Below are 24,409 nucleotides of genomic sequence, written 5' to 3'. Positions count from 1 at the left end.
GATGCCTCTTGGGCCTCACCACTGAGCCCAATATCCCATCTTGATCTAGGCGCAGAACTATAAATATAAGCTTGGATCCCAAGGTCCACAAGGGAGGAAACATAACTCTGCACAGTTTTGCTTGCCCAAGACTTTGGGCAACACCCAGCACTTCCCCTACGTATTCTAATGCCTGGAAACTGGTTGCACATAAGAACAGAAGAGATGCCAATGTTGGATCAGGCCAAAGGCCCCTCCAGTCCAACACTCTTCTGTGTCACACAGTGGCCAGAAATACCAGGTGCCATCAAGAGGTCCAGCAGTGGGGCCAGGACACTAGGAGCCCTCCCACTGTTGCCCCCCCCCAAGCACCCAGAATACAGTGCATCACTTGCCCCAGAGCCCCCTACCTATACCTTGTGGCTAATAGCCACTGATGGACAGCTCTGCTCCATATGCTTATCTAATTCCCTTTTGAAGCCGTCCCTGCTTGTAGCCGCCACCACTTCCACATTTGCTCAAGGAGAAATGCAAGTGGGAATACATTAAGTCTTAGTGCAAACGGCTACTGCGGCCATTCTCTTGCATTTCCATTTGTGCAAGAGCTCTAAGCGCAAGTGTAAATTTTGCACTGGATTCCACCCACCAAGTCCTGACCACGCACCCTACACCACAGGCCCTGCAGTTTCAAACCCACCCCCCCGCCCACCCCCTACACTTTCCTCAGGTTCCCCTCTTTCATCCCCCCGGCCCCTCCGCTCTGCCACGCCACCTCAGCATTCTGCCTTATCCCATTACTTTAAATTAAAAACCCATCCCAAAGAATCTGCAGCTCTTCTTGACAAGAACAACTAATCAGTGTCTCACTGGTTTACATACCATAATCTTCATCAAAAAGCTCTTGTCTTTCTGATTGGTACTGAGAGTCAGCTATTTCTTCGTATTCTTCAACCATACTAGTGCCAAACACCCTGGGGGGGGAACCCCACAATTTTAATTACTTTGCATAAAGATGTGATAAATCATAGCTTCACAAATAATACTCGCTGAAAGTGTGTGGCTGGGCAATCTGCAAACTAACATCTTTGGTCAAAATCTGCCCCCCCCCCCAATCCATTTCTCAATAATTCAAGGTTTAATTGCCTATAAAAGTTTGTCGTTTCCAGACTTCCACATTAAGCTTTATGTTCACAATTTTCTACAGAAAGCCAGTAAATTGTCAAGTTTTCTGCTATTGAAATAATTAAATTATAAATACTGCCAGTTTCAAGAGTCCTGTAATGCAGTTTTAGCTCAGCACGAGAGGACTACATTTTGAGCATCTCCAAGGAACTAACCAACCTTTGTTTCAGCATTTCACAGATTACCTTATAAGGCTCAAAGGGCAGAAGTGTTCTGATCCAAAATGCGACACCAACTCCACCTAAAGTACAAACAACATTTAATAAAATACCTCAGGAAGCACCAGAACAGTTCCTGTTCGAAGTATTTTTTTAAAAAATCAAGTCTTAAATTAGAATTTACATAACCCTTGTGATCAGAACAAAAGATTCTTGCAAGGCTTAACTCTTGAGCCATGAATTAGTGTGCTCAGCTGCAATTAGTGTGCCCAAGCCCTAGGCAGTCAATGTTATTAAGAGATTGCTAACCTTTATGTACTTGATGAACATCTGAAGCAAGGGAGGAAAAAAGAAAAAAGTGTCAGTAGACTGTATGCATGCCACAAGTTACAGTATTGCCTACTTGCATAATTAAGGCCTATAAATATAGCCCTTCTCTCCTTTGGCTCCCCAGTGTCCCCTCCCAAGTCAAATGCGCCCCCCATCCCCGACCCAAGTCACAAAGGATAAAGTTGGAAAAATAGAAAGATACGTATCACAGCCTACAGCAACATGCAAAGCTAAATGACTTCTCAGTACAGGATCAAGAACTGACATGCTTTGCAGTTATGCACCAAAAGGGATTAGTTAGAAAAAAACATATCCCCCAACCAGCGGCATTCATTTCAAATACCTAAGAAGGAATTTGTTTCTATCATCTAAGTATCTGACAGTGACACCTTTCTAAGCCCTCAGATTTCAACAGATATAGATGGTGTGACTCTGTCCAGGGATTGCACTAACACTACCGTAAGCTGAAGAAACAAGGCAGACACAACTGGACGAGGGACGAGAAAACAAGCCTCTTGCAAATATTCACTTCATTTATATCCTGCCTTTCTCCCCAAAGAGACTCATGTCCTTACCCCCCCTCTCCATTTTATCCTCACAACAACCCTGTAAGGTAGATCAGGCCAAGAGTATGTGACTGATCTAAACTTCCATGGCAAAGTAAAGATTCATCCCTGGATCTCCCAGATGGCCTGTTCCAGCCACAATACCACACTGCCTCTCTATTACTAAATAACATAGTAAGGTCGATGGCCCCTATGCAGATGGCAAACAGCAGAACCCAGAGACATTAACGGTTAGGGTCTCTTACATAAGGGACTTCAAAGGAATTCAGAAAACACATGAATCTAAATTCCCCAGAAGGAAAAACAGCTTTATGAGGACTGAACCTGGAGATAATTGGGAGACGAGGTGGAATTTCCAAATCGTTGTGCATGTATTCCTCATCCACATGCAAGATACCTTGCAGTTCTCCCCCCACCCTCACCCCATGGTCCCACTGCAACGAGTAGGGCAGTGAAAAACGGATAACCCACCAAAGAATGGACTTCCATGGTATGCTAAACTGTTCAGCCAAGTTTCCTTCTCTCTGCTGGCACATTTAATCCAATCCACTCTTAATTTTTGGACATTCAACTTTACATCCTGTTATAAACCTAAACTGATTACTGGAATGTAAAATTCATTTAAAGTGTCTGATGACTCACAGTTAATGCATATAAAGCTAGTTTCCTAGCGGGCACATCTCAGTGATCTGGATAGCCATTGAAGATCTTATCTACAGTCCTTACAGATGATACTGGGGACACCCTTGCCTCTTTCCTCTCCATAAACTAAACTCTTCAGATTTACACCAATTAAGAACAATCTTAGCACTGGGATTGCTGTACTTTTTTTTAAATCTAACACACAAAGTCCCCCTTAAGACTCGGTATGCAATACATTTACTACAATTACTCAACATGATCAAACACCTTTTCTACATCAAGAAGTATCAAGGCTTGCTGATTTAAGATGTACACATATCTTTCTTATTTGATGTGCCAAAATACTAGTAAATATTTCAGATGGTTTAACAGAGGAACTCTGGTATCAACAGGTCTTACCCTGCTTCTGGAATAAGTACAATCAAGCTTTACCCCACATTCAGGCAATGAATACAGGATTAAACATGATGGCATCGTTTTAAAAAATTTCTGCTTATACTTTGTGATGAGTCCATCGAGGCCTGGAACTTTACCCCTTTTAATTTTAATATTATTTCTCTAATGTTGAACAATCCCGCTCCCTACTGCAGACTCTGATGTGTCCCAACACTGTTCCCCAGCTTCCCCAAACATCGGGGAAAGGGTTTCATGAAATGCAGAGTGACAGACGAGCAAAAAGTTTAATTCTGTGAAGGGACCGTCACTCACCATTGGTTAGATGCAACACACTGTCTGAAGATTAATCACTATGGTGCATCAGTTTCTTAAACCCTTGTACTAAAGAAAAAGCACGATCTTAGCTAAACTATTCAAGCAGCATGATGCTACTACACATAACATGCTTGATGCTACTATGCATACGGCATACCAAACAGTTTGACTTTTCAGGGGAAATATTTCTCAAACTGCGCTCACGCATGCACCATCTGAATCACACATTATTTTTTTTTGGGGGGGGGGAGTTTGGTAGGAGTTTTTCTTTGTCCTTAAGGGTCTACTGAATGACTCCCGTATACTTTGCTGCAGCAGACTACCAGGCAACCCACCAGGGATCGTGACTCTGGGCATTAAGGTTCAGATCATGGCAAACAGAAATTACCTTTACGTATTTTGCATACATCTGTTCATCCAGAGGAAAACTCTGGACATTCCTTTCATCTCGAGCATGGAAAGTGCCCAGCTTGACCCACTTGTTTGTTGGGTACCTAGAAAATAAAACACAATTGCGTAAAGAAAAATGAGAACAGTGACTCAACTAGTTCAGAGGAACTCTGCACCCCACTCCATGTAATGTCCTCTATGGGCAAAGCTTAAATCAGTTAGGCCTCAACGGATTAATGAGGAAAGGGGATTTAGGACCTAAAGAAATCCGATCACTTTTTGGAAAATGGATCCTTCCAGCCTTGGCCTTCCGTAGCCCCTTTGCCACTTAAAAAAACCGTTCTTATAGTTCAAGAAGAAAATCTGTGGAAACTGATTTATTAATTGTACAACCTGAAGTACCTGTGGCTCACGCAAATTCTACATTGGATTCAACCACCCTACTTTGAAATCAGCAATTTTGATGAGATGAATTCTAAAGCCAAATACTACATGTTTCTGGCTAAGAAAAGTGTACCTCAGACTGATATATTAAATAAGACATTTCTTAACATGCTGCACTATATTGTATGACACTAAAGCAGCGTACTGGATATGCTGGTACAGGGCAGGGAAGCTATGAAGCCACTATAATAGAAGAAATTCTCTGGCCTTTGTGAGTCCAATCCAAATTCAGAAATTTCTTAACATGCTGCAATATATTGTATGACACTAAAGCAGGACACTGGATTTGCCTGCACAGGGCAGGGAAGCGATGAAAACACTGCAACAGAAGAGCTGCTTTTTTTCTAGTCTTCGTGAAGACGAACCAAACTCAGATAAGTACCATACCTGTCACTGATAGACACCAAAAAGTCCTTGGGAGTGGACGAGAATAATTCATGGTTGGCAATGTCCAGCTGCTTCACCTGAATTGGCTCACACAGCTCCACAACAAACCTTCAAGACAGTAGTAAAAATCGGTGTAAAGGCAGGGGGCAATTTCCAATTACTGCTATCTCTTTTGCACTACATCCTCATCGTGGAAACTACGTTTTAAAATGGCAAAGTTCAATCGCTTTCATTAACTATTATCCACATGAAGTCAGATGCCATACGTATTTATAGCCCACCCTCATTCCAGTCCAGAGGTGTTTAAACTTACCATATTTTAGTACTGCATGGATTCAGCATGTAGAGGTCCATATTCTCCATTAGTATAGCTGACGTACTCTATGTAAAGAGTGAAAAGCACATTTTGTGTCATTAAGAGTTATGCACAGAGAGTATCTTCCTTTTCTTAAAACCTTTGTGCTGCTTTTAGAAATCTCGTAACAGAGAAAATCTAAGAAACAGAGTATTTGCATACCAGCTTTCAGTGAAGGCTGTTTAAAACAAAGAATGTAACTAACAGAACACTGGTATGCTCCCAAAAGGTCAACACAGCAACAAGTTATTGCAAGAAATCTAATACTTATCAGAAAAATCAGGCAGTGTTCCAGAGTGGTTTTGAAATAATGTGATTACCTTTGCTTCTGGATTAGCTGCCAGTATTTTGGCCCCACACTCCACAGAAGCATAGTTATTTCTGTTTTTCTGGACCTTTTTTGTAGGATGTTGACCTCCATTGGAGGATGGATGCATTGCCTGACCTGCATACAAAAGAAAACACAGTATTTACCAAGCCCATACACAACCCTGCTTTCCAATTGAAAGCAATTTAGATAAAGCAAGCTGCATGCTTCAACTAAAATAAACCTGAAAACTGAATGGTGCCGTCCACGCACCAGCGAGTGAGCAAACAAACCTAGGTTCCAACTCATTTCTCAAAAAATCTTCCTCAGAAGACGGTCAACTCCCAAAAAGATTTTAATACTATTTCTTCCATGGAGCTGTCTGGAATTAATTTTCCAGGTCATAATGTTTATGCAGGAGGTAAGCAGCATCAGAACTGGAAGGCTTCTGTTCCTTTCAGATTACTTTAAGGTGGACTTCATTCGATGTTCAGGCTTGGTACAAGTAGGAACATATTAGAATTACAGGTTCACTTTTGTTGTGGGATAGAGTTTTGTGCAAGTGGTACTTGATGATTATTAGAACATGTTCACATAGCATTCAAATCTATTAAATATGCAATATTTTATACAGTTTAGCAGCCATTTATCACGGTGGTTTTCTTGTCTGCATTCATGTGCACTGTGATCCTGCTGCATATTTCAACTTAAAACAAGGCAAGCCACACTGAGTAAAAAGAACCCTTTTATTGGGAATCCTAATTATGGGTCCCTCACGTTTACGGTCACCTTTTAGAAACTGGTGGAAACATCTCCTTGTAGTCCCAGGCTCCAAATTGGCCAAGGGAGCCCCACGTGCCCACTTTAGACCTAAACTTGTCTCAAAGACCTATTTGGAATGGAGACAAACCTTGTTACGTGAACAGGCACGGGGAAATTCTCAGGCTGATATACTCCCTCCTCCTTCACAGCTCGCCCATAAAACACCTGCATACAGCAAATGAATGGCTTTGATCTTAAGCACCCGTTCCACAGGCAGGAAGCACGTCTGCTTCTGAAGAGTGGGAATGGGGATTTTTGCTGACCCTAAGGATTCACTGGCCCTTCAGGGTACAGTAGTGGGACACACAAACGACTGCAGCAGGACACGGGAAGGCAGGAAAATTATTGCTTATGCAGTAAACGCAGGGGGTCGATCCCTGGCATCTCCAGTTAAAATGAATCCACAAGGGTTAAGCTGACACTACATATAATAAACATACAAAATTTATTTAGGTGTACACATTTTAAAAAACTTAAAACTCATTTAAAATATACCATCAATTAAAATTTTGGATTATAGAAACTGTGAAGACTTCAGGCCAGAATTTACACAGAATACTCCTGAGAAGAGAATTGTTTTGGATTAGCAAGTTAAAAACATGGGTACCATATGGTCTTAACGAGGAAGTGGACTGGACTTGCTGCTTGTGATTATCTGGACCTGTTCTTTGTACATTATCTGTATGGGTTGTTTATGAATGTTATGAGTAGCTATCAGTATAAAATCTTTTTCTCATCCTCACACCATGATAGCTCTTCTCAAATGCCCCTCCCCTTTTATTTTGCATCTCTCCTGAGTGACATGCACAGTTAACTTGTGATTGCATCACCTCAGCAATGCTATATATGGTGGCCAGTACATTAGCCCACACCAGAATTTGTACAGGATGGAGTGACATACAGTCAACTCACGCAAGTTTATGCTACCAGGTTAGTAGGCCAATTCAGATTTTCAAATAATTAAAAAAAGAACTTCCTTTTGGAAGTATACAATTTCATGTAATTATTTCATTCCCTTTTAGATTTGGAATTATTAGTGGACTTTAATTGGCCATACCTGAGGCCTACCCTATAGAACAACAATATACATATAAATATATAAGGTAATTTTTATTCCTCATATATATTAGTTTTCAATTAGTAGAAAAACAAATACATGAGAAATTATAATGACATTTTCCTTGTTTCCCCTTTTCCCTTATTTTCTTTTGGTAATTATTATCTAGGACATAACATCTGGCCTTATACTGCATATATATTTAACATCTTATGTAAATATTTGTTGGACTGTATGTCAACTTTGTATTTTGGATTGTGACCACTGAGGAAGGCCTTTTGGGCCGAAACGCGTTTGGTTCAGTTGCACAGCACTAACCCATCTATGTATGAATGTTGAGAAGTTTTTTAGGTCTGATTGTGAATATTTTAAATGAGTTTTAAGTTTTTTAAAATGTGTACACCTAAATAAATTTTGTATGTTTATTATATGTAGTGTCAGCTTAACCCTTGTGGATTCATAGCAGCTTTTTGGGTTGAGTTTTCTTTTTTTCCCTTAACCCCCCCCCCTTTTTTTCTTTTCTTCTCCCTTTTTTTTTCTTCCTCCCTCCTTTCTTTTTGTTCGTATCTCCAGTTAAAAAACAGATCAGGAAGGTGATGTTAAAGAGCTCCACCTGACACCCTGAAGAGACGCTGCAGGTCTGAGTAGACAGTAATGGCCTTGACAGACCTGTGGTTTGATTCAATATGTGTGCTGTTGTAACCTCAGAACTACAAGCGATGGCTCTTTCCTTTCAAACCAGGATTCCAGACTCTGATTTAAATCTAGCTTGAAATACTGGTTGAGACTGAACAGAACAAACCATAGTTCAGAACAAACAAACTGGCTTGTTGTAAGACTGGAAGTGTTTAAAAATCAAACTGATCACAAGAGAAAGGAGCATGTGAACTCAAGGATCCTCCAGACTTATCCACACAACCTCTCAATCAACTCACTGGGATGGATCCAAGTCCTGTGAATGGCCTGAGATCATGACAGTAGATCTCTCCCACCTTCCTTTCTCCCATTCGTTTGCTCATGTAAGAATCAGGAAAACAAGATTTGCTACACCCCCAGCCCCCCAGTGCCACACTGGTGAGTGTTCCCCCACCCCCTTCCCCGCAACAGTTTGAGGGAAGGGAATGCAAGGAGCTGATCATGGCAGACAAAGGTGAAAAGATCCACCGACTCACTGATTCGGTTCTCAGGAGTGTGGCTCCAACCCAAACACCTTCCTTTACAGGAAACTCATGGAACCCTTACTGAAGTCAGAACACACGAGGACATTAAATGAGTAAAAGACCAAGAAAAAAATCTGTTCAAAGTTTATCTGAAAAGATTAAGTGACCTCACTTTTTTCTTTTTCTACTTCCATAACCTGCTTCTTCCATTCATCAAATGTGGGAATATCTCCTGGGTCCTTTGGAGTTATCACAGAAGTTGGGTCAATTTCTCCCACTTTGGTCTGCACAAGAAGGCAAAAGGGCAGGGATCATTACTTTAGATATTAACTGAAGATAGAGATAGTATGTACCAGTATCAAAAGCAGCGAATTGTGCAGTATTCTGTTCACAATGAGCCTTAAGGGCTCATGTAGCATATCAAACGTAGGTTTAATTGTAGGTTGCCAATTCTGTTGGAGCATTGTGTTGTATAAAGTAGAATGCAAACATACCTGACTTTAAATAATTTGAAGGTTATCTATTTCTGTTGACTAAACACTAGGGGTGTGTATTCGGATCTACCCAAGCGAAAAATATCAGTATTTTGGGGGCATATTTCAGCATGACAAATGTAGCCAGGTTTTCTTGGGAAAACCAGGAGAAAAATCCCGAGAAAATCCTGGATATATTCAGGAATTACCAGTAGATCTGACAACAGCAAGAGGCAGGAGCAAATCAGTCCCACCTCTCAGCTGTTTGTTGGGCTTCTACAATCCCTTTAAACTTTAAAGAGGCTGTAGAAGACAGCCCCTGCGTGCTCAGCTTACGACTGACTGGCTTCTCCTGCAGCCCGGTTTAAACCAGGCTGCAAGAGAAGTCAGCCCAGTATCAGCCTTGGCTGGGGCTGGCTCCTCTTCAACAGAGGATCAGCTGGCATAGTATGAGCTAAGAGCTCCCCATTGCTGCCTTGGCTGGGGCTGGCTCCTCTTGCAGCTCGTTTTAAACCAAGCGGCAAGAGAAGTCAGCCCAGGAATAGCCATGGTGGCAGGAGCTAAGAGCTCCCCTCCACCTTGGCTTGGTTTCTCCTGCAGCCTGGTTTAAAGCAGGCTGCAAGAGAAGTCAGCCCAGGAACAGATGTGCTCCGCAGGCAGCAGACTGCCCCCTGCAGGCATAGCTTCTGGTGAGCAATCCCCCCACCCAGTTTTTTTCTTCTCAGGTCAATTGGACCCCCCAACATTTGGGAGTTCCAGAAAATCGGATCTGGGATTTTTTGGGAAACCTGAATGTTTTTTCAGTTCAATATACCTGAACTGAAAAGAAAATTGGGGTGGGGGGGAATTGCACACCCCTACTAAACATGCAACACAAGAAATCAAAACATCCGTAATAGACATATAATTTCTTAACAGTCTACCAAAAGGGTGATAATCTAATGACGAACAATCTCACAAATTTGAAAACTGGTAAGATCAATATCAAATGATTTACTGTATGAAATGCCACTGATTTTTCTGCATTACTACAGTTTAGAAGAACAAACATGAAAGGGAATGTCAAGTTTCCAAGCCAGTATGAAGGTATCCTGCATTTCAAATACCAGCATCATCTGCCAGTGGGTTTTTTTTAAAATTGGAATAACGCAACTGAAAGGGAGCTATGACAGATGTAATGCATTCGTCTCTCTGCTGAATGGAACTGTGGATAGCCATGGTGGTTCAAAGAAGAATCCAAAAACTGAAAGCCATATAGCATCTTTTATTAGGCAGTTCTGAAGTAAACAATGGGTTTGATCTGGCAGTTATCAGCAAAGGGGACATGGCATTTTACTGTTAACAGGCAACATCCTGTTAAAATTCCTGTGCAAGCCGAAGGCTTTGGATGACAGTACTTACATCCCCTCTCAAGTTACCCGAAGCGTTCAGTGCCGACTTTGGATCTGTCTTCTGCTCAGCAGCAAGCTTCGGTTCAAATTCGGACTTAGTCATTTTCCCCTTGGTGCGTGAGGAGATGTTTTCTATGTGTTGACCTACAAGGCTGAAAACATGAAAAGCTCTTCTCAACAAACAGCCTGAAATATCCTTAGATGACAAATGAAGACCTGGACACATAAACCAAGGAACACAACTCTGGCTGTCACAAGGTTCGAAAAGCAAACACAGTGAGCTGCCCCCCCTTAGCTATTCCAATACTCACCTCTCTGGCGAAGCCACAAGAGAGGAAGGCTCCCTCGGAGCGTCGGCCTCAAGTGCCCCACCAACATCACAGTCAGGTTCTGCCTGTTCAGCTTCAGCAGAGCTGACTACGGGATTATCAGCACTGGAATTTTCTATTGCACTGAAAGGAAACAAACAACATGTCTTCACCCCCTCTGAACACCTAGTCAAGAGACACCACACCCATCCTGGAGCTCTGCAAGGGTGACTTCAACTATTTTTGTTTGGTAAAAGGCACAAGTATCAAATGCTTCCAAACAGGTGCCCCCGGCTGAGGAACCAAATCTGCAAGGGTGGTCCACCCGTTTTTCCTGAAAATGGAGAAATGTCCAGGTTGGGGGGGGGGACCCCCAAGCTTTAAAAATACACAATTATGGGGTAAGCCACCCAAAAAAAAAGCAGTGTGCGCACAACGAGTAAACAAACCTTTCTGCATAACGGCAATCAAGATCTCATGAGACCACTGTGTGGAGGTTCCCCTCAGTCGCCATGGCTAGAACCCATTGACAGACTTATCCACCATCTATCTAATCCCCTTTTAAAGCTGTTTATTCTTGTGGCCATCACTACATCCTCTGCAGCAAATTCCACATTTTAGTCACTCTCTGTGTAAAGTAGTATTTACTTTTTTCTGTCCTGAACCTACTGCCCATCGGTTTCATTGGATACCCTCGAGTTCTAGCATTTCAGAACATAAGAGATGCCAATGTTGGATCAGGCCAAAGGCCCCTCCACTCCAACACTCTTCTGCGTCACACAGTGGCCAGAAATACCAGGTGCCATCAGGAGGTCCACCAGTGGGGCCAGGACATTAGAAGCCCTCCCACTGTTGACCCCCCCCCCCAAGCACCAAGAAGACAGAGCATCACTTGCCCCAGAGCCCCTATCTATACCTTGTGGCCAGGGCCGGCCCGATGTGGTTGTGCACCCTAGGCGAGGCTGCCTCGTGGCGCCCCCCTCGGATGCCAACCTCCCGGTGGGGCCTGGAGACCTCCGAGCAGGCAGGCAGGAGAGCGCTGCCCCCGCTGGTTGGTCAGTCGTGCGCTTCCTCCTCCCCCCTCGGCAGCCTGAAGAGGCGGCGGCGGAGGACGCGGCGGCAGCAGGAGCAGGGGCTGGCAGGCAGGCAGGAGAGCGCCCCCGGGGAATAGAGGTGCTGCTGGGGGGGGGGGCTGGCAACCCCTAAGTCCGGGGCCAGCCCTGCTTGGGCTCCAAGCCCTGACAAATTGGGCTCACCTGGACCCCACCGCTCAGGGAAGACCTGGCCAAGGGCTGCTTTCCTGGCGGCTTCCCCTGCCCTGCCCACTGCGGGGCCCGCACAGTATGGTGGCTCTCCAACCTTTACTTTAGCTCCTCAAGACACAGCAGCAGGTCTTACCATCATCTCCTCCTCTCTTCTCGGAAAATAGCCCAATGAAGAGTTCTGGAGAACTTCCAAGCTTGTCTACTTTCTGTGTCATTGTTAAGAACATGAGAGAGGTCAGTGTTGGATCAGGCCCATGGCCCATCCAGTCCAACACTCTTCTGTGTCACACAGTGGCCAAAAAGACCAGGTGCCACCAGGAGGCCCAGCAGTGGGGCCAGGACATTAGAAGCCCTCCCACTGTTGACCCCCCCCCCAAGCACCAAGAATACAGAGCATCACTTGCCCCAGCCTGAGAGTTCCTAACTTGTGGCTAATAGCCACTGATGGACTGCTGCTTCATATGTTTATCTAATTCCCCCTTGAGGCTGTCCATGCTTGTAGCCGCCACCACCTCCTGTGGCAGATGCATAATCTTATAAACCTCAATCATGTCACCCCTCAGTCGTCGTTTCTCCAAGCTAAAGAGCCCTAAGCGCCTTAACCTTTCCTCATAGGGAAAGTGTTCCAACCCTTTTATCATTCGAGTTGCCCTTTTCTGCACTTTTTCCAAAGCTATAATATCCTTTTTAAGGTGTGGTGCCCAGAACTGCACACAGTATTCCAAATGAGGTCTCACCATTGATTTATATAGGGGCATTATGATATTGGCTGATCTGTTTACAATACCCTTCCTAATAATCCCCAGCATAGCATTGGCCTTCTTTATTGCAGTCACACACTGTCTCGACATTTTCAGTGAGTTATCTACTACAACTCCAAGATCTCTCTCTTGATCAGTCTCTGCCAGTTCAGACCCCATCAATGTGTATTTATATTTAGGATTTTTGGCTCCAATGTGCATCACCTTGCACTTGGCCACATTGAACCCCATTTGCCATGTTGACGCCCACTTGCCCATCTTTGACAGATCCCTTTGGAGTGCCTCACAATCCTCACTGGTTTTCACCACCCTGAACAACTTTGTGTCATCCGCAAATTTAGCCACTTCACTGCTTACTCCCAACTCCAAATCATTAATGAACAAGTTAAAAAGCAGTGGACCAAGTACTGATCCCTGCGGTACCCCACTGCTTACCCCCCTCCACTGAGAGAACTGCCCATTTATACTCACTCTCTGTTTTCTATTAATTAGCCAGTTTTTGATCTATAAAAGGACTTGTCCTTTTATCCCATGATTTGTGAGCTTACTTAGGAGCCTTTGATGAGGAACTTTATCAAAAGCTTTCTGGAAGTCAAGGTAAACAATATCTATTGGATCCCCCTTGTCCACATCTTTGTTCACCCCCTCAAAGAACACTAACAGGTTAGTGAGACAAGATCTTCCCTTACAGAACCCATGCTGAGTCTGCCTCAATAGGTTTTGTTCATCTATGTGCCTACTAATCCTTTCCTTAATAATGGTTTCCACCAATTTACCCGATAGTGACGTCAGACTGACTGGCCTGTAATTTCCCGGATCTCCTCTGGAACCCTTTTTAAAGATGGGAGCGACATTAGCTACCTTCCAGTCCTCAGGAAGGGAGGCAGATTTTAAGGAAGAATTACATATTTTTGTCAGGAGATCCAGAAGTTCACATTTGAGTTCTTTCAGAACTCTCGGATGTATGCCATCTGGGCCAGGTGATTTATCAGTTTTCAAGTTGTCTATCAGTCTTAGGACCTCCTCTCTCGTCACCTCAATCCGACTCCTTGACAAAGAGGTTGTGTCCCACCAAGCACAAGTGTGATGCAGGGGCTGACATGATCCCTCCCTTCCCCCACATCTGGCTGCTGCTTGCCCTTGGACCTAACTCATCAACCAGAGCTTCCAGAGAACCAGAACCACCCAGGGCTTGGATAATGCCAGTTGGCTGGCTTGCACTCAATCCAGGGAGGTGCCAACTGATGTTCCAAGTTGGCAGCAGTGGCCCCATCCCTTTGAACCATAAGGGCAGGACGAAGCAGAAGAGGACTACAAAGACAGCCTCTATTATTTCTGAACTCCAATGAGATTTGTCCGTCAGTCAGTCAGACTTTTTATTGGCATACACAGACATAGTACAAAATAGGAACAAGCAAAATATACAGTTCAAGATTAAGAACAAATATATATAGAATTCAGGGTGACTATGAGATTCATGAAGTGCAACAAGCAGAGGTTGAGTAGGAGCAGAACAGGCCTTCCTCCCTGGCTGCATCAGGGAGTTTGTGCAGAAGACGAAGAACAAGGTGAAGAAAACCCTCTCCTTTCTCTGTTCTGAGGCCTTGTGGTCCCCAAGAGAAATCTACTGATCCCTGTGGAAAATGCTCTACTGGCACCAACCCCAAGTGCGACAGTACTGTATAGCAGTAGCATTATTGTTAATTCAGTGACCTTCAAATAAATGCAGTTTGCCAGCTCCCATATGACATCAGCTGCAAGTGATAACCAATCCCAATTATCTCCAAGTTGGATTTGTACACAGAGTGTACAAAGAACTCGAGACATGTTGTGCAGCAGTCCACACTGCTTCCACTGTGCCTTTAGAACAGACACAACAAAAGGCATCGTATTCAGAATCACAGGATAACTGAACTGAAATACTTACCTAGGCTGAGAGACGGGCAAGATCTCTGAGGTAGGCGGACTAGGAGTCTTCTCAGGGACAGCAGCTATGCTAGAAGAAGCTTCATCTAAATCCACTGAAGGCTGAGTCTCATCTTCAGGCAGTCTTGATTCCCCCATCTCCGTGGTCTATTTTTGTAAAAAAATAAATCACCACTTAGAACTGGTTTTGGCATTTGGAATGTCTAAAAACCTTCTTTGGTTGGACACCAAGCCTTGCATCTGCTGAGCCATTTGCTGCTGTGGGGGCAGTCCTCCGCTGAAGGGCATTTTCCTCCAGTGGTAGGAGCTTCTGCTCATGCAAGACCAATAGCCTGGACCCAAAAGAATGTTTCCATGGGTAGAAAGAATACCACCGGTGGAGCACGACTTTCACGTTCCCCTCCCCCTCCGGCTGCAGCCCAAGATGCCCCCCAAAATGCAGCTCCACAGGAAGAATTCCTTCCACCCAAGGAAATGCTCTGTTGGATCCAAGACAGCATCTTTCAATGAGCCAAAAAACACCACATGAAACCTCCATGCGGCAAAGGGCCACCTCTACCACAGAAGCAAGGCTTAGGATCCAAGCCCAAGGGCGCTTGGGGACAAAATGGAAATGAATAATTTAACCTGGACGATTTCATTTCATACTCATTTTAAGAGAGCGGTACAGAGGACTGGAATCTTAACACAGATGTTCTTAATTAAAGTTACGTGGCTCATCTCCTCTCATACTACAAACCTCAAAGGCTACCTGAGGATGTATCTGTATCTTTGACATAAACTCAGCTAAAGAAAATATAGAAAGCTTTTAAATTTGAGAGACCACTAAAAAGCTGTAACAAAATATTGAAAATGAATTAACTGCTTAAGACAAGGTTCTCACTCACCCAGAATATGTAAATAGATTTACATTAAAAAATTTGTATTACAGTATTAGCTAATGCTAATTCCTGTGTCTACTGTAGACATAAAACAACATATTTCAAAAATGTCTACTAGTTTTAAAAAAGACTAATTTCATTTATAAATCAATATATTATACTAAGCTCTTGAATATTTTCAACATTATAAACTTTAACTGTAAATCTATCACCATCCTGTGAGACCTGGCTCTGCTCAAACACTCTCATTCATTCACTCACTGCATGATTCGTGTTTCCCATTTTCCCAGTTCTTATTTTTCCTACCTCTCAGGTGGGAAAAAGTAACATTCATGTGGTTAAGGTGGCACAGGGTGCAGTAGTTGGCAGCTGTCACACTCTAGCATTAGATATATTCACAATTTTGTTTGAAGGACAAATTTCAGGCATTCTACTTCTAAATTTCATACATATGCAAAGTACTGTTTATGTTGCTAGAGCAGCAAAATGATTTTAAGATGAGAAAGTATTGCCCATATTGTTCCATTTAATTTCTCCAAAAGATTTCCACGGCTTCTACATTTCCAGACATATTATGTCATTAAAAACTTTATCATCCCAGAAAATGATGAATTCTCTACCTAAGGTATATTTGAAATTAATGCCTAATCACACATCAACAGGAACACCTGTGGAAAAATGCGTGGGGCGAGGGAGAGCGCTACAACATTTTGCTGTATTCCCCTTCCTACTCTGCTCTGCTGCATCTGTGGTGGCAGAAGGGGAGGTGAAACATCTGTTCGGCTAGGGGAGTGGTACTCACGGACCACTGGATCAAGTGGAGTAACCTCCGCAAAACTCCATGTTCTGCAACAAGATGACAACACCATCGGCTGTAAATCTAATTAGAGAGCTTTCAAAGAGCTGCACTAAGGTGACTGCCAAGCTCCACAATCCATGAAGTTCCTGCTAAATGGACCCGGAACAAAAGCCAAGGGAAAAGGCTTGCCTGCTTTCGCTTTGTGCCGTCAACTGAACATTCTTCTTCTGGATTGCCTCGCACAATGGATTCATCATGTTCTAAAGGCAGCACTCCAATGTGTCCATCCATCTCCTCCTAATTGAAAGATAAACATGCTTCTTTTAAAGAAACACACCGGCAAACATTGACTTTTATTTTTGACACACCCACGCTGAGTGATTATTTTTAATCCTAAAACTATTAAACATTGAATTGTACAATCTAATCTTTAAATAATTAATTTTTTTACAAATAAAGCTGCAAAACCCTTTAAAAATAATCTCTGAAGTACAGCTGGTGCCAGTGTTCAGACAGCACTGGGATACTCCTATCCAGGACTTCAGGGTCATGGAATGCTCTCTGTCCCATAATCCGAGCTGTGCACTATAGTAGGCTTCTTTTGAAAACACTTTGGAAATCCGCAGTTAGTTATGCCTGCCCTGAAAGAACTGCAGCTGCTGGTTTGTTTCCAGGCAGAATTCAAGCTACAGGGGTTGACTGTTAACACTTTATAAGGCTTGAGATGATGGAACATTAATGAACCCCTCTTCCCTTATGATCCACCCTTGGGGGCACAGAGATCTGCCAGCGTGACCTTGTTCCAATTGCCTTCTCTTGCTGAAATTATTTCCCGGTTGTGGAATGCTTTCCCATAACCAGCAATGGGGAAATAGCTCCTTTCTAGTTTTTCAAAAACAGGTAAAGATCTCTGCATTCTGCCAGCTCTTTTATTGGTCTTCCAAAGATACTTTTGTTGGGATATTTCAGTCCTATACTATATGGATTTTATTGGTGTTAGTCTTATGGATCTATGAGAGGAAGAGCCAGGCTACAAATAAACCATGCCACTTTAAGTGCTTGCAAAGCTCTTTATCAACATGGAAATCCTCAGATTTAACAGAGTATGCTCCAAAAGCAGAATCGGCCAGTACAGAATTAAGCTTGATAAAATGAGAACAGGAAACAGCACTTAACCCATCTTGCTTACGAAAACTGTATTAAGAAAGTTCCTCGGGATGTTTGGTAGTTATTTGCTGATAAGGAACATAAAATAGAAGTGAAAATAACACCACTACCTCTTATTTCTTTGCTTCATTTATACCCTGCCTTTCCTTCCTTTCCAGAACTCCTCTGATCAATGGATCTTGAGCAATTACTAGAAAAGTACTAAATTAGTTTCTAAAGGAAAATATAACAGACAGGAATTTAGCAACTGATAAGATTATATTCAGATCAGACAGGGAATAGCATCCCTTTGGAAATTATTAAACAATAACCATGATTAAAATAGGTAAAATGCTGTGATTCCTAAAAGCAGTTATTTTTTGCAGTAAAGTATCAATTTTATCCTGGCCACAAGGACAATAAGATCTGAATATGGATTATTATAAGGCCTCCCATGCGAGATAACGCTGCCTGTCAACGCGATGGGGACCCTAACCAGCTTGCGCCCGTTGTCCCCTCCTCCCCCGCTTTATCCTTACAATAATGACCCTGTGTCAGAACCCACAGCCAACAACGGAGCACACACTTCTTGGAAAGGCTATACTTTTATTGAAGAGCCATAGATGCATTAATACACTCACTGTTAAGAATAGCGGTCGCCTCTTGAACCTAATGAGATATAGGGCATTCGTATGCACCCCCCCCCTGCGCTGGCCAATTAGGCACCCTCCCGCGCGCGGGCTAGAGCCAGCGAGCGTTACTATGCGAAGCTACGCCTGGCCTGGAAGGCAGACCCCCACACCTGTACTTCTTTAGAGATAAGCATTTCAGCGCAAAGCAGAGAGAGGAATGCGAAAGCAATTTACACAGACACTGAAAAACATCCCAACCCCCATGGCAGCATAGCTGACACCCGAGAGGTTGGTTAGAGTGACTGAGCCCGTGAATGGCTCAAAGCCGCCCAGCAAGCTTCCATGGCAGAATGGGGCCTCGATCTCCCAGCTCCTAGTCTGACATTTTAACTACTATACTAAACTGGCTCTTAGGGAAATGCTTACATCTGACATCCTTTACTTGGTTTTACTCTAGCTGTCTATTTCATAGGTCCGTGGTCCAGACTGGTAACTTGCAGGAAGCCACAGTTTGAATCTGAACTGTCATTCCAACATCTCATCAATATGTCTCAGATTTTTTCTTCTAACTATTCCAGCGCTATTAACTAGGGGCTCAAGAGATAACCTTTTCCCTTCTCTAATTATCTATAATTTCCTCAACAAATAATTTTTTCATTCGCAATGAAATTAACTGCTACAGATGAATCAACCTTCTATGAAATTTCATTTCAGGATAGCTCCACAGTAGCTAATGTTTCATTAGGTATTTTCTAGTTTAGCTGATATTTGAACTCGAGTGTATTTGAAACTAGTTTTGCAGGGAGCGGTGGCGCAGGCAGTAAATGCCTGCAAGTAAAACTATCCGAACAGCCTTAATAGCTGTTCGAGTCCCACCGCGGCCGGGGTGAGCTCCCGGCCCTTATCCTAGCTCCCGCCCACCCAGCGGCTCGAAAGCCCTTAACGGCAATTAGACAAATGGGTACCCACTCCTTAAGAGTGGGGGGGCACCCTACCTCCAATACTGGAGGGCAGCGGCGGCGGCTGGACGATGCGGTGAATCGATGAGCGGCGAACCGGCAAGAGAGAACATGGCGATGGATCGGCGGCAGATGGCAGGCGACTCGGGAGGCAATTGGAGGCGGCGTGGAGGCTTGGTGACGTAAGCACAGTCGGAGCCTCCAGGACAGAGACCAGTTGTGACCTCATCGTGCAGCCGCGTGCCATAAAAGGACCATCCCAGGAAGCCGAGCCGAAGAGATGGAAAAAGACTTCCGCCAAAGGACGCTACCGCCTGTTCCTAGCAAGACCTACGCTGTGAAGGTGCCTGGTAAGGCATCCATCTCCCCTGATGTGTATGTGGCCCTAGTTAGGCGATTAAATGTATATGTGTAAACCGCTCCAAGCCTCCGGGAAGGAGCGGTATAGAAATATAATGTAATAAATAAGTAATAAATAAATACTGGATTGATATATCCTATCAAAATAATAAAGCAACATGCTGCAGATAGATTAAACGCATTCTTGTGTTCTAAAACATAAGAATCAGGGAGCGATTTTGTAATGGCAAGAATTTAGCTATGTCTTCAGCAATTATTTCTCTAAAGGAACAAATAAAAAAAGTTCTTCCTGCGTTAAAGTACTTGAATGGTTAAAGTTTCATGGATGTCAATATTAACGCCATATTCATAGAAACTGTAGAAGAAAGTATTTTGGCAAGTGACTTGAAGCTAACGAAATGTGAACAACTAACAAATACAGTTAAACATCTAGAAGGAAAGCGCCCATATTAAACTTCACAATGGGTCGAGAATCCAGCCAGGCTTTTTCAGTCAATCTCATTCATTTCTTCACCTTATCACAACCCCCCGACCCACGTGGCTTCGGCACGTGCGGATCCCAGGATCCCCTGCATGTCCCTTTTTGGTGGTCAACGGGGGTGCCCCCCTCCTTTTCACCAGCAGAACAGCTGGCGGGAACCAAAGACATGCATGCGCAGTTCACCGTCAAGTTCTTGTGGAAGCCTGTGATGTTCACAGGAATCCACATACGGTCCTGGCAACACCCAATGAGTTGCTTCTTTTCAACCCAAGATTTGTCATTCTTTGCAGGGAAGACAAATGACTGGGCATTTGTCCTAGATTTCAGAGTGATGAGTATCACATTGCATCACCTTACCTACCTAAGCTTTCTTTCCATTTCCTTGTTTCAACCTAACCATTGTTCGAAGTAGAACTCTCATCTGCTTCACCCCTGTCCTCACTCGGAAGTTTTTCCTCCTCACATTCTCTCAGCCGCACTCCTACCGACTCTGGTGAAGTGACACCCACTTTTGCTGCTTTTTTTTTTTTTTAAATGTGAACCGAAATATATTTGCATTTTGGGCTCAACCTTTTTTGGGGCACTGGAAATTGTTCCTTGAGGCTTTGGTACAGACAACATTTGGCACCTCGAGCTAACCTCTTGTTGAGTCTGCCTCCTCAGCCTAGTTAGGGAGAACCAAAAACATAAAAGGAGCTTTAGGAAGGGTCCATGTTCTCTGTTTTGCTTAAGCGTTTTCCTAGACTGGACACACTAACTGCTCCTGAAGAAGAAGAAGAGATTGGATTTATACCCCGCCCTTCACTACCCAAAGGTGTCTCAGAGTGGCTTACAAACTCCTTTCCCTTCCCCTCCCCACAACAGACACTCCCTGTGAGGCAGGTGGGGCTGAGAGAGCTCTTGACAGAAACTGCTCTTTTTCAAGAACAGCTCTTATCAGAACTATGGCTTGCCCAAGGTCACCCAGCCAGGTTCAAGTGGAGGAGTGGGGAATCAAACCCGGTTCTCCCAGATTAGAGTCCGCGCACTTAACCACTACACCAAACAGAGCAACTCGGTTATTGTTCATTATATTTGTATATTATCAGAAATACCAAAGCTTTGAATTGATGTGCGCATTTTCTATTAGAACGTTTTATTAAAATCAGGTTTTCCCCTATATATTTAAATTTTTTAGTTTGTCTTCTAAAGATGCCTGGTTTTTAATAGCAACTGCATAGAAGTTATTCAGACAGTAAATAATTGTTCTTATTTTATACACATGCCATTTCACTCACTCAAAATTTTATGTAACTATCTACAGACTTTGATAATGTTATCATGTCTATTGCTCCCTTTAAATATGTGAAAGGCTGTCATTTGGAGGAGGGCAAGGAGCTGTTCCAGTTGGCAGCAGAGGAGAGGACCCAAAGTAACGGGTTTAAATGACATGCAGAAAGGGTATCGGCTGGATATTAGGAAAAACTTTTTCACGGTCAGAGTGGTTCAAAGGTGGAATTCACTGCCTAGAGAGGTGGTTAGCTCCCCTTCACTGACAGCTTTCAAGAAAGCTGGACGAATATTTGTCAGAGATGCTTTAGGCTGGTCTTGCATTGGGCAGGGGGCTAGACTAGATGGTCTGTATGGCCCCTTCCCACTCTTCTATGATTCTATGAACATATTTTCAATTATCTGTTTATTGCCTCAATGCGAATAATTTTGGTAAAAATATGCCATGTGTCTGATACTACATTATTAAAGAGTTCAATGTTTTTCTATGTTATAAAGTTTAACTTGACATTCAAATATTCTAGCAGCCCTATCTTAAGACAGTTTCTAAACAATACACACTTGTTTACTCCAAAATTATATAATTTCAGCTTTTATTTTTCCTACTCACCCACTGGCAAAAGTTTGCAAATCACGCAGCAGTTCGCAGCTCTCTCTAATACCATGTACAGACGCAACTAAGCTTGCTTTTAAATTCCATTAAGTACACCAAGTCGTATATAATGGTACATTTTATGTTGTTCCAGTAAACAAAGTTCACACATCGTATCGCACTGCCATGTGTTTCAAATTTTCCAAGAGGTTTCTTTTCCCTGAAAGACCCAGTAAAAATGCTCCCCGAATGGCTTCCCAATGGCCGAATGTTTAATCTGCACAGGGTTGCACAGCCGGTTCTCAAAACGAGAGACTTTTGATAGGGTCAGGGGGCACTCTCCCCCCATCAACATTTCTTGATCAGTGGCTCAAATGTGGTACATTTCAATTTTAAAGCCTATCTAAACCCTTCCATTATTATGGCATCACCGCCACTTTTTTTTGTCTCCTTCGTACTCATACCCCTAAAAATTTTAAGACTGGAAAGATCTCACGAAGTAGTTAAAAAATCAGTCAGGCATTTAATAACAGAATAAGCATGACCAGCCAGTATTTACCACAAGACAAACATATGCCATGCTGCAATCCCCCATCAGCAACTTTCTAGTTTGTAAGAGTCAACAGAACAAGAAAACTATTCAAAGCCATTGCTTCTAATTGTTGCGCTAAAGATTAGTTTTCCAAACAGGGCCTAGAGATGTAAAATTTCCGGAAATTTTGACGCTTGGAAAAACCCCGGTTTTTTTCAGGGGGAAACGGAAATTTTTGGAAAAATTGAAAAAATGCTACATTAGCATTTCTTTTGTCTTTTCTAGTTTGAAAGTCATTCTGTTACTTTAGGAACATAAAATATGACTATGGACATTTTTAGTTGGCATGAAATTATCACAACTAGCATATTAAAAATACAGTGTATCCAAACAATTATTACAAACAGAATACCCACCCACATGCAAAAACAAAACTGAAACTTTTTTATTTTCTTCTGACAATTGCACCTCCTAAAGGAAGAAATGCATCTTGTTCTTGCTTTGGAGAGTTCAGTTTGTAACCTAGGACTTGCTTGTCCTCAGTGCACAGAAATTACATCAATCTGATACCATATATATATATTTTAGAAATGATTTGGAAAATATTTGAACACCTGGTCTTAAAATATTTTATTCATCATGTTAAAATAAAATGTTCCATAATCAATTTTTTTCTTTTCTTTTCTTTTTTTTCAATTTTTCGGGGAAAAAACAAAAAGGCTTCAGGAAAAAAACGGGGAAAAAAACGTTTTTTTTCCAAATTTTCCCGGTATTTTTCCGGGCCTTCACATTTCTAACAGGGCCTATATCAATTTGCAAAATATCACTGAAACTTTATTGCAGCCAAATGGAACAGCTGGTAGTCAACACAAGTGTTTAATACTAACCCTAAGCCTTCTTATATTACGAGGTAGCCATCTCACAACAACTGAGGAAAAGGGTAAGAAAATCCACAGAAATCCCAGAAGAGTAGCCACATGAGTCTGTCGTAGCCTAATGGCAATTTATTGTAGCACAAGCTTCTGTGAGCAAAGTACTGCAACCATTAATCCAGTTACTAAATGTTCAGGGAAGGTGAAATTCTCCCTCTCTGGTTTCTAAACATTTCTGCTTTTAATGACTGATACGTGACTTTTCACTTTCTTATGTAAAAGTTGCCTAGACTGGCTAGTGTAAATGGCGGAAGAGATAGTACATATGCTGGAGGACGTGCAAATGAATGAGCCCCTAATGGGATGGCTGATGTCAATGGGCACTGTGATGGTACCTGCTGAAATTATATTTTGTGCATACAATGAAGCAGCTCTAGCTCACAAAAAAACTTAAGCCACAATAAATTCATCTTTTTAAAGGTGCAACAAGAATGTTATTTCAATCTATAAAGACATCCAAAAACCTCAACCTCTCATTCAGCAGGTTCTATAAAACGGAAAAAAACAACACACCTATGAACACTCAAGTCAAAGGCATCGTTACCCCATTACAGGAAATGTCGCTCAAAGCAGACAAGAGGAGCAAAACAAGCCTTCACATCTTCCAAAAGATCTCCTAAAGAACCCCTCACTCAGTGGCACAACCAGAATTAGAGGGAGGCAAGAAAAGGTTCCCAATCATGACTAAGTCTATAACCTTGGGTTACAGGGTCAGCGTAAGACTTGATGGCACTTCATGCACACACACACACACACACTTGAGAAGTTTATGGAATTGTTTTAGAAAACACGTTAACCATTTTAATAAACTCTGCTTCCATGACTACCAAAGTACAGAAAAGAGTCACTGGGGAAACATATTTCTGTTTAAATTCTGAAGTTACCTCAGCCTCTGTATAGAATTTTATACAAAATGGACTTCATAAAAAATGTTGTGTTGACGGTATTACAACTGCACGCAGCTCTCCAAGATAATCAGCCCATTTACCCTAAACAGAATGATGCATCTACCTTCATTACCTTTTCCTGGATGGTTTCTTCCATGCTTGCCAAGGGATAGTTCTCATTTGGTGAATACATAGATGCAGATGAAGGGCTCTCTTTACAAAAGACATGCCAGCAGGGAAGCCTATTAAGAAAGAATGTGAGAGCCACACTGAAACATCACAAACTGACAAATGCATTCCCATGCAGTGCTTTTTTTGGGGGGGG

At 42.7% G+C, this 24,409-nt stretch overlaps 1 protein-coding gene across 1 annotated transcript in view; it reads right to left on the bottom strand.

The window, feature by feature from the left end:
• SUCO (SUN domain containing ossification factor) overlaps positions 1-24,312 on the bottom strand; it is a 47,195-nt gene extending 22,883 nt beyond the window's left edge. The window contains exons 1-12 of the mRNA XM_015407801.1: positions 24,209-24,312; positions 16,484-16,591; positions 14,616-14,761; positions 10,666-10,806; positions 10,365-10,506; positions 8,663-8,774; positions 5,465-5,589; positions 5,103-5,170; positions 4,790-4,897; positions 3,957-4,062; positions 1,347-1,402; positions 859-950 (exon numbers count right to left, since the gene is read on the bottom strand). Coding sequence (XP_015263287.1) covers positions 859-950; positions 1,347-1,402; positions 3,957-4,062; positions 4,790-4,897; positions 5,103-5,170; positions 5,465-5,589; positions 8,663-8,774; positions 10,365-10,506; positions 10,666-10,806; positions 14,616-14,761; positions 16,484-16,591; positions 24,209-24,277 — 1,273 coding nt within the window. The 5' untranslated portion in view covers positions 24,278-24,312. The remainder of the gene's footprint in view (positions 1-858; positions 951-1,346; positions 1,403-3,956; positions 4,063-4,789; positions 4,898-5,102; positions 5,171-5,464; positions 5,590-8,662; positions 8,775-10,364; positions 10,507-10,665; positions 10,807-14,615; positions 14,762-16,483; positions 16,592-24,208) is intronic.
• Positions 24,313-24,409: the final 97 nt, after the last annotated feature.

The sequence above is a fragment of the Gekko japonicus genome, unplaced genomic scaffold (assembly GCF_001447785.1).
Source record: "Gekko japonicus isolate JY-2015 unplaced genomic scaffold, Gekko_japonicus_V1.1 scaffold2897, whole genome shotgun sequence".
NCBI lineage: Eukaryota > Metazoa > Chordata > Lepidosauria > Squamata > Gekkonidae > Gekko > Gekko japonicus.
The sequence above is the reverse complement of the archived record's forward strand: the minus strand, read 5'-3'. Positions and strand labels throughout refer to the sequence as shown.